At 34.9% G+C, this 11,306-nt stretch overlaps 1 protein-coding gene across 1 annotated transcript; it reads left to right on the top strand.

The window, feature by feature from the left end:
* Positions 1–126: 126 nt before the first annotated feature.
* LOC110442512 (alpha-L-fucosidase-like) lies at positions 127–11,093 on the top strand. The gene is made up of 8 exons (XM_021486158.1): positions 127–529; positions 2,303–2,409; positions 3,222–3,352; positions 4,067–4,200; positions 5,490–5,587; positions 7,167–7,299; positions 7,472–7,642; positions 8,666–11,093. The coding sequence occupies exons 1-8, from the start codon at positions 177–179 to the stop codon at positions 8,991–8,993; spliced, it is 1,455 nt and encodes a 484-aa protein (XP_021341833.1). The 5' UTR covers positions 127–176; the 3' UTR covers positions 8,994–11,093.
* Positions 11,094–11,306: the final 213 nt, after the last annotated feature.

The following is an 11,306-nucleotide window of genomic DNA, read 5'->3' as shown; positions in this document are numbered from 1 at the left end:
ATAACATAACATTATTTTTGTAAAAACTTAAATCCGGTCAACAGTTCTATATCTGAACTTTAGTACTTACCACAATAAACGTGAAAAATTAACGCTCTTTGTTTTTTCGCGCATTTTCTCATTATTTTATTCTTTTAAGACAACGACTGAAATAAGTCTCGTGATTGTAAACAAATATGGAGGTGAATGCAGCATTTCTTCAGCTATTTGCATTGTTTTCGTTCATAGCATCCTTTACGCAAGCCGTCAAGTACACACCCGACTGGAAGTCATTAGATTCAAGGCCGTTGCCTGCATGGTATGATGAGTCTAAAATAGGAATTTTCTTGCACTGGGGATTATTTTCTGTTCCCGCATACAAGTCGGCATGGTTTGTTTACTTTTACAACCACAACTATCCAGATTACGTAAAATTTGTACACGACAACTACGGTCCTGACTTCACATTCGCTGACTTTGCACCCCTGTTCCACGCAACATTTTACAACCCTGATGGATGGGCAGATATCTTCGAAGCCTCAGGAGCAAAGTGAGTATTTAGTAAGAAGTTCGATTCATCATTATTTATCCGGTAATAAGCCCATGCGAGTCGCAATCAGCAAAGGTGCCGATGGTTTGCAAATTGCATTTCACATGTATATGACAAAACAATGAGTAGTGGATTGAGCAACTCATCCATATCCTTGCAAAATTATGGCAATTGTGTGTGTAGAAAACATGTACAGTATTCAATATACAAGTCGGGGGGAAAACCACTAACTTGCGTATAATACGCAAACTTGCCTATTATACGGGGTATGGATTTGTTACTAAAAATAGCCACAATCACTTTAATAAAAAAAAAATCAAATTGTTTGTCCAAGTCGCATTTATTCAGTCATGAAACATAATACAAATGCAAAAATAAACTTTATTTGCATGTGGAAAAGTACCAAAAATAGGTGCAATACTTGCAGTTACATCAAGTTTCTAAGTAGCTAACGCTTTCAATAAACATCTTTTAGCAAAATATTATTTACCTTGTCGTAAATTAATGCGATTTTTAATAATATCTTGCAAAAGTTACTGTTAAAGTGATTTGGGTTATTTTTAGTAACAAATCCATACTCCATGACTGGCGTTATATTACTTATAATAGGCGAGTTTGCGTATTATATACAAGTTGGTGGTTTTCCCCAACCTAATACATGTTTCCCAATATAAAATGAGTTACAACTTGAAATTGTAAAATGGTTTCTATGTTCACATATTTTACAAAAAAATACTTCGCATCATGGTCATGCATGAGTGATTTTACTCCTCAAATAATGTTGACAATGCAAAACAACCTGCAAATTCAATATACAGTCGAAACTCGTTATCTCGAACTCGTATAACTCGAAGACCCCGTTTAACTCGAAGTATTTCATCGGTCCCGGCCAAAACTCTTCTTAATCGTAGTAATAAAAACTCTGATAATTCGAACTCTGAAAACTCGAAAAACTCGGATATCCCGAAGTGAAACATCGGTCCAAACAACGAAAATCCTACATAAAAATATTCACAAGTCTATCATATATTCTTTAATTATTTGATACGTGCTACGGTAAACATCGTTCTCATAGAGCAGCTTACGCTCGGTCATAATTACTTCGATTAAACTTATGGCATTAAAATGTGTTTGACTGTAAAAACACTTTGTACAAATAAAGAAACAAACTTCATCAATGTTGATTAACAACAATTAGTACTTACTGCGAGCCCATAAACAATTTGAATAGCACTTTATTTACACCAAAGACTTGGCACTTTCATTTCCGCATTGAAATTTCTATCAGCATAGCACGAGGTCGGAGACAGCATGTGTGTTTATTGTAACATTAATTAATTAATGAATATGATTATGAATAAGTTGTTATTTTATAGTTATCTTTTTGTCATTTATCGACTGTTTAAATACGTTGATTGTCAGAGAAATCAATGACATATATAGCCTCATATTGGACCAAACACTTTACCAAGCTTTATGCCAAACATAGGAACTCGCTTAACTCGAATACTCGGATAACTCGAAGTTTCCCAACGATCCCGTCGACATCGAGATAACGAGGTTCGACTGTAGTATATATATTATGTGAAACAACCCAAGGTTTATCCTTGTGCTTTTCTTTTCATTGTATGTAGCCATAGCCACAACTCCTATACAAATATTTTAATTAATCAAAACCTGTATGAAAATGATACTTAGATTATTATACTGTTACCATAGTGTTTACTATGGTGTTTACTATGCTGTCACTATGCTGTTTACCCTACTGCACAGATATGTGGTATTGGTTACTAAACACCATGAAGGCTTCACCCTTTGGCCATCCAACCACTCCTGGAACTGGAACGCTGGTGATGTTGGACCTAAGAGGGATCTAGTGGGTAAGTAATTTGAAAACTCAAACTTCCATCTTTTGTCTGCAGCTGTCCATTACGACGTTACCATGCGTATATATTGTACTGTTAACAAAATTAACATTTACGATGGTTTAGTTTTGGTTGCTTCTTTAACTGGTAATGACATATATAGAATTTTCCTTCTTTGGAGGAAAATTTTCCATGCATTATTATAGTTCCCTTGTTCAATAAAACTTCCATCCACTTAACAAACTTAACAAAGTTTCACATTTAAAGTTAACTCAATATTGCCATTTGTAAGGCTTGATTGCAATATTTTAATAGATACACATATATGTCATATAATTTTGGACGAAAAGGTCTTAATAAAACAATGAGTTGATCATGGTATTAGTTCTACTTTAAGATCTAAATCACATTTTGTTCTAGTTGTTGGATTTTGTTCTGAGTTATTTTGAACAGCAAGACAATTATGTCTAACATTTGGTCATACCATCCCAACAGTTTCCCTCTCGTTCCATTTCAACATCACTTAGCTACTGATCATCATGAGCACTCTTATATTTTACAAAAGATACGATTTCCAAACAGTAAATTTCAAACAAAATTAAGTTCTAAAACAGTGCTGTGTATGAAAATCTCAACACCACTGTATCGGTCTAGAAAATAATTTCATTGATGATTTCCGTATATATACTGTCCATTATTGCATCTGTTCAAACCGATTGGTTCCTTATCCATTTTACTTCAACTACTGTACAGTACATGTATGTTAGTCTTTCATGTCATACCATGTTTCAATGTAAATATTCAGTGATAATAATGTTTTTCCATAGCTGAACTTGCCACAGCTGTCAAGAAGAAGAAGGACATGCATTTTGGGGTGTACCATTCCCTGTTTGAGTTCTTCAATCCTCTATATCTGGCAGACAAGAAGAATAACTACAAAACTCAGGATTTTGTCAGGGTAAGTTTATTTTCCAAAACTTTTATCCCTGTACACTTATCATGGCTGAATCGTCATTTTAAATATTTGGAAACTCAGTTTTCAGATTACATTATCCCCTCATGATGGAGTTAGCAGGGGATACAGAAAGGCATTTATCCTTTATATGGGTTCCAACCTTTTTAGCACAAGTTGTGTAGGGGTTGTGTATCGAATCTCTTTCATTTCGTACACTGGTTGGCAATGACAACATGATGAGCCCTATCAAAATTCAAGGTCATAGATCAAAGGTCAAGGTCAAGTTTGAGAGTTGTGATTTCATATGACTGTCATTAAGTCCATGTGACCTTGATCTCAAGATCAAAGGTCAAAGGGCAAATAAGGGCAAACTTTTCAATTGTAACTTAAACTTTTCGGGTACTGTGAACTTCAATGTCATAATCTTTTAACTGCATATATTAATTCATATACCAGTATGCATCTTATAATTAATTAGCAGGCGGTTCCTCTAATAATCTAAATGTATTTAAGAAAATTTTAGATACACATTTATTGGACTTAATTCGTATAGTTTCATTTTATAAGGGAATGGGAAGGAATATTGGCTAAACAAGGGGAGACCTAATATGTTTTTGTTCAGTTACGATTTTGACATCAAATGTATTTTAATGCATTGTGGTCAAATTATCCCCAAAACCACTGACAAGTATTCACGAGTGGTATCTATTCCTTTAGAACAAGGCCTTACCCGAGCTGTATGAGCTTGTCAACAACTACAAGCCTGATGTGATCTGGTCGGATGGGGACTGGGAGGCACCAGACACCTACTGGAACTCAACCGAGTTCATTGCCTGGCTCTACAACGAAAGGTACTGATTTCTCTTACATTTGTTGACGCTTCAATATTTTTATCTCCAGTGAGGAATTAAAGAATTTTGCATATTATTTACTTCATTGATGAAAATTTCATGAAGCGAAATAATATTCCACTTAAAGGGAAATAATGAAGTAATCATGAAATACAGTTTGCTTAAAGATTGCATTTAGATTGTGTAATAATGGATCATGAACTATCATGCTTTTCAATAATTTTGTTTGATACAAATTGAGCACTTGCAGGGGCAAATCGTTTCTATTAAAAATCCAAATGCATTTGTTAAAAACAAAACTGCTAGCTATATAGCCCCAATTTTTTTTTCGAAGTGATATATTAAAAATATTCTTTGGTTCTCATAAAAAGGAAACTGTCTCAGGGTGTGGGGGATAAGAATACTATCTCAGGGTATGGGGGATAAGAATACTATCTCAGGGTGTGGGGTATAAGAATACTATCTCAGGGTGTGAGGGATAAGAATACTATCTCAGGGTGTGGGGAATAAGAATACTATCTCAGGGTGTGGGGGATAAGAATACTGTCTCAGGGTGTGGGGGATAAGAATACTATCTCCGGGTGTGGGGGATAAGAATACTATCTCAGGTTGTGAGGGATAAGAATACTATCTCAGAGTGTGGGGGATAAGAATACTGTCTCAGGGTGTGGGGGATAAGAATACTATCTCAGGTTGTGAGGGATAAGAATACTATCTCAGAGTGTGGGGGATAAGAATACTGTCTCAGGGTGTGGGGGATAAGAATACTATCTCCGGGTGTGGGGGATAAGAATACTATCTCAGAGTGTGGGGGATAAGAATACTGTCTCAGGGTATGGGGGATAAGAATACTATCTCAGGGTGTGGGGGATAAGAATACTATCTCAGGGTGTGGGCGATAAGAATACTATCTCAGGGTGTGGGGAATAAGAATACTATCTCAGGGTGTGGGGAATAAGAATACTATCTCAGGGTGTGGGGAATAAGAATACTATCTCAGGGTGTGGGGGATAAGAATACTGTCTCAGGGTATGGGGGATAAGAATACTATCTCAGGGTGTGGGGGATAAGGATACTATCTCAGGGTGTGAGGGATAAGAATACTATCTCAGGGTGTTGGGCTAATGTAATTGTGCATCCCTGATGACTGGTTGTCAAGTTATTTTCTTCATCAAAATGTAATTTCTTTCATGCAACAAAATGATTAATCTGCTGAAGATACATGTATATGTTTTATTATAAAACACTTTGTTCTTAAAAATAACAACATGGTCATCATATCTCTGTAGTCCTGTGAAAGATACGGTGGTGACAAACGATCGTTGGGGAAACAACACTAGATGTCACCACGGAGGTTTCTGGAACTGCCATGACAAATTCAACCCAGGTACGAAATCATCAGTCATGTTGTTTTTGGGATGCAGATATTGAGGACGTGTCTACATTTTGAGAACCCTTTGTATCTCCGAGTCATAGGACTCATTGACATGTTAGAAATGATGTTCAGGACTTTCCTGATAAAGATCTGATAAAAATAAGTGTGTAGTGGGGAATTTAAAAGAAATTCTTAGTAATGGAACAAAATTGTTAAGGCCAAAAAAAAAAAAAATCTGTTTAGGGTTGCATGGGCCGAAAAACAAGGGCAGGTAGGTCGATTTTTTTTTGATTTTTTTTTGTTAATTTTTGTGTACTGTGTGGTCATGTGATTATGACCCTACTATTGTATGTAAAACAAAGAATTACATAAACAAGGTTCATTTGGAGGCAAATTGTGCTCCATAAGATGACATTTAGCGCCAACACGGAGCTGGAAGCCATTTTGAAAGGCAAGGAACCTTCTAAACTTCGAAAATCAGCGTTTTTCTTTATTTTTTTCATCAAAAAGTTTTGGGTCGGGGGTAAAAAGCTAGGATCGGTCGGGAACCCTCAACAGACAGTTTTTTTTGGCTTAACCATTATAAACTGGGTTTTTAATAATTTGAGAAATAAAGTTTGACAAACCTCTGTGTGTTAGACTTACTGACCAGTTGTTCAACTGTTGATACTTATTGATAGCACATTCCAACATCAGTAACTGTGTTATTCAAGGTCACATGTTTAAGGTCAAGATCACACATTTACAGAATCTTTATATTGGTGATGGGAAAATCAGATATTTTGGTTGTCTACAGTTTATTTCTCCAACCAGACATCCATCTCTGGAGCTCAATATAAAGTGTAGGTCAAATACTCAACATCAAGATCATATCTGCAGAATCTTGACATCATGACAAGAAATTATGTATCTGGCTTGTATGCAGGTTATTGACATAAGTTTAAGGTCAGCACCCATCCATGACCTTTTAATACCTTGATAATGAAAAATGTCTTGCTTGTTCCTAAGAGCTTGAAGATGCCATAGGCTAACAAGAACAGCAGGTCACATGATGTGCCTGACTAAAACTTGAAAAAAAACCTACAGTTTTTAGAACTAGCTTGAAAGCCTGCTATTACATAGAATTGTCGTAGAGCCATGTGTTTTGTGGTCACTGACCTTCAAAAGTGAGGATAATAGCCGCAGGTAATAGCCACAGGGTACAGCAGTGGAATGCTTTTGTTTGTGACAAAAACTTATTGAAACGGTTTATACAATATAGTGAGTTATTGTGCAAACAACCCAACATTAGAATTGAATTGTTGTAATCTACATCAGTAACAAATTTGTAGGCTTTCTGCATTGTAATGATTTAAACCATTACATTTCATACACATATTTTGAAAAATACAGTTTCAGAAGACAAGCATCTAAAGAGCAATTTTCCCAAAAGCATCATAGTTCACATTATATCCAAATTCCTAGATATGAATTTGAGCTGTATATTTTGGCATCCCAATTTTTAGAAATTTTTATATGAAAAGTAGTTAATGTTGATGATTGTTGTTTTCAAAGCTACGTTTTGCATATTTTTCCATTATTCTAATTACAGGAAAACTGTTCACACCCAAATGGGAAAACTGTATGACTGTCGACAAGAGGGCCTGGACTCATCGTCGTGACGTCACAGCAGAGGACTGTAACACCGTCAACGAACTGATCACAGTAATGGCAGAGACAGTTAGGTATGTCATGGTGCGCAGTGAGACATGAGCTATTGGAGAAACATTGTTCGCTTTAACAGGAAAAAATATGATGCCTGGCCATGTCAATCTGTGTTTAAATATTTAAGTATTAATTACTGGTACATGAAGACTACTATTAAAATAAAGATTTTATTTTTTATTTTTTAAACAGCTGTGGAGGAAACCTACTGATGAATGTCGGCCCTTCAGCTGATGGTCGAATCATCCCAATTTTCGAGCAGAGACTGAGACAATTTGGAGCGTGGATGAAGGTCAATGGAGAAGCCATCTACAAATCCAAGCCTTGGCATACACAGAGTGACACTTTCGACAAGGAAGTCTGGTACGTTATTTAATCTTTCATGTTTTAAGTCACTTGTTATTCCACAACTGGTATAACTGGAGGGGACTATGTGATTGTACATGTCCATCCGTCCATTAAATATACAACATTTGATAAACCGCCCTATCTAGCTTAATAAACCACTCTAAAGCACTTTACAGAACATATATATAGAGTTCATACAATCAATACAATGAACATATATATATTAAATAATACATTATTCAATACAATTTTAAGGAATCAGCAGGAGCTGCCTTATCAGGCATTAACTACTAGTCCTATGCCACCTGGCTAATATCTCCTTATGTGTGTATGCTTGAGTGTGTGCTTGAGATGTTTTATGTTGCATTCTGACTGTCCAATCACACATTGTCGGGTGCTCTTATTCACATAGGATTTTAAAATTTGGTAGGTACATATGTACATTTTGAAGTGGCAGAGTGTGGCAAATTAATATTAGGCCACTGTGACCTCTGTTTCGACCTTTGACATCTATCACTGGGAAAAGTTTGTCCCAAGCTGAAGTTCCATATTATGACTTCAAGTAGCTTTAAACTAATTAGTACAAGGATATCTTTTAATGATAGAATGTAGCATGCTAAAAGTAGGTCATGTTGACCTTTGACCTTTATTTGGGAATGTTGTAAATGACTTTAACTGTTGCAGATAAAAAAAGAAAGAAATTGTGTGTGTGTACTTTATTTCTTGAACAATGCCTGTAGAATTTATCTTGAAATACTTGAATTCGCTTTTGGAGGGTATTATATTTTGATATTGATAGTAATTATATGTATCTTTGAAATTATATGGAAGATTTGTAAATGAGTCTCCTCGGGAATTAACGTGACATTGTATCTCTTGCAAAAATAAAATGATAATATACAGTATACAAGAAGTGCTTTAAATATGGTAGATTCATACTTTTGTTATCATCCAACATATTATGAACCAGAAGAAATTAACCTTTTTATTGACTCAATCCAATTTTGTTAACAAATTTTACTTAAATCGTTTTTCTAGGTACACTTCAAAGAAAGATGTAAACGGAACATCAGTGTATGCTATTATACTTAGTTGGCCAGAATACAATGTCTTGACCCTCGGGGCTCCAGTCACCGGTCCAAACACAGTCATCGAGATGCTTGGATACAGTAAACCATTCCAGTTCTATTCAGGATTGAACAATACCATTGAGGTAGTATTCCCAAAGATTCCCGTCACCATGATGCCGTCCTATGATGCTTGGGTCCTGAAGATGACAAACTTGGCCAACCAACATGTACCGACCGGCCACAAACCTGCCAGAGACGCCTTCGTCCAGCCAATAGACATGATAGACTTTCTGTGAAACTACATTTTTGACAACAGTGTTTGCTGATACAGTAAAACCTGTCTAATCTGACACCCTGTGGTATTATTAAACAACTTGTTTGGATTAGACAGGCTGTCAGGTTACACTGATTTTATTTGGTTTTTATAAGAAATGGGTTTTTTGCATATATAAAATATAAAATATAAATTAAAACCTTTGCTCCTGTATTTGGTATTGTAATACAGGAACACTGCTGATGTTGGGTGTTTTGTAGATGTTACATACATATGTATGGTAAAACAAAATGCCTCAATAAGGGGTTGAACCTGCAACCCAGAACTTTTTTTAGTCTGACCCTCTGGTACAGAGCTCAAGAGGAAATTACCTTTAGCCACGGGAGGTCAAAGTTCTATGAAAATGATCGGAATATGGCACCTACAGTCAGGATATAGCCTAATCTATGTAAGAAATTTTGTCACATATTTTTTGTAAACAATGCTTTTTTGTTTTCCATCAGATAGATATTGTCTCATGGCTTACAAAATGTATAGCATACATACAGAGAAATGTGCCTGCTATTAATTTAAACACCCATTCAGCAGTGACAACTAGCTATATATAGTTGTTAAACTACGCTACACATGTGCCATTATAGTGCTTTTCATTGCTTTGAACACTGTCTTTAATTTTTTGCGTCAAGACACCATTATACGTGATATCCAAGTGCTCTAGCCGAAGCTTAGGCAACTTTTACCCTTTATACAACGCACATTCTATACACAATAACTGTTAAAAAGATCTGATTATTTACTCCTATTTATAGTTACTGCTTCTTTAAAACCGTTTATTACATGTATTATATATTTTCATGGTGTTGTAGTATTCTCATCATTAACTGGTTTTATGTTTACTGTGTTGAAATTGACAATCTACTAAAACATGTATCACAGATATTGACATCCTTATTCTTCAAATTATTTTATACATGTAGTTTACCAGTGATAAGCCCATGCTTGGTAATTAGCCCACCCTCTTTGTTAAACATGAAAGTTTTACGTATCGGGGTCATATGAGAGAAGAAACCTTTCATGCAATTAGCATCTAATTTTGGCATAAATCCTACATAGTTATGTTTAAGGACTAAATCCATCTAACAGCTTCACATAAGTAAGATAAAGTTATGTAATATTTAATGGCTATGTAGTGCGCTGACATCTTGCTCTGACAGTTAATATCTTGTGTATTTCGTTTAAATTTGTAAGAAAAAACTATTTCTTAAAAAGAGAAATCTCGCCTTAATAATATGTAATAAGATTAGATATTATATATGTGTGTTATCTGAAGTTACATCTATTTTCTCATGCTTTTAATGCACCTATTTACAGTTTATTCCTTTTGTCCAGTTTGACTGCTCAGATTTTTCCAAGAATTCCCTGTTAAATGTAGGGCCATTAGTACCATGAATTGCTTTGGAAAACAAGGCAGTTCATTTTGTAAACACAAATATGATATTGGAGACAAATGAGTGTGTCAGTGTAGTAACAGAGTATGTTAACATCTAAAACAACATTACACACAGGTGTATGTATGATAGACATTGAAGTATGGAACTGCTTTCAGTTGGCATTCATATTGCCTATGAATGCCAACATAAAGCAGTTCATTACTTATATTTACCATTTTCGAAATAGTTTTTTTTCACATGGAAAATTTAATTACACCTAACGCTTTTCTGCATTTCGTTCAAATGGTTTATTTATGTTATATGTGCATGCTTGTTATAATACAGCCAAGTGAATAATACAGCCATCTGTCCAGGGAAGGTCAGTGGTATCCAAGGTAACAATTATGAGGTCGTAATCGGCTCATGGCATTCATAGCCTAAATGAATGTCATCTGAATGTGGTAGGGTTATATAGTGGCAAAACCATACAATCATGGTAAATATTTTGATGTGAATTTTAAGAACACGCATATAATTATGATCATGAAATTTTCCTCCAGTATAAAAAAAAAGCCTCATCAATTTTTTTACCACATGTCATTGATCAGTTTGTTTTGTGTATTAAATAAAAAAAAACTTGCATAATATAATATTTAATTTACATATTCTTTGAATACTTCAAACATTCCAAACATTTTGTTATTGTTGTTGTTTTTTCATAAATTATCTCAGTAAAAAGTGTATATAAATGTACCAGTTTATTTGTACTGGATTTATACATGTATGTATGATGTATGATATTTTGCTATGGATATTCCAAAGTTTCTTTAATTTTCTACAACATACCAGACATGTACTTAATATGTATATGATACCATATCCTTTGTGATTTATTGTAATCCACT

The sequence above is a fragment of the Mizuhopecten yessoensis genome, unplaced genomic scaffold (assembly GCF_002113885.1).
Source record: "Mizuhopecten yessoensis strain PY_sf001 unplaced genomic scaffold, ASM211388v2 scaffold716275, whole genome shotgun sequence".
NCBI lineage: Eukaryota > Metazoa > Mollusca > Bivalvia > Pectinida > Pectinidae > Mizuhopecten > Mizuhopecten yessoensis.
Note: the sequence above shows the minus strand (reverse complement) of the source record. Positions and strands in the feature narration are given on the sequence as shown.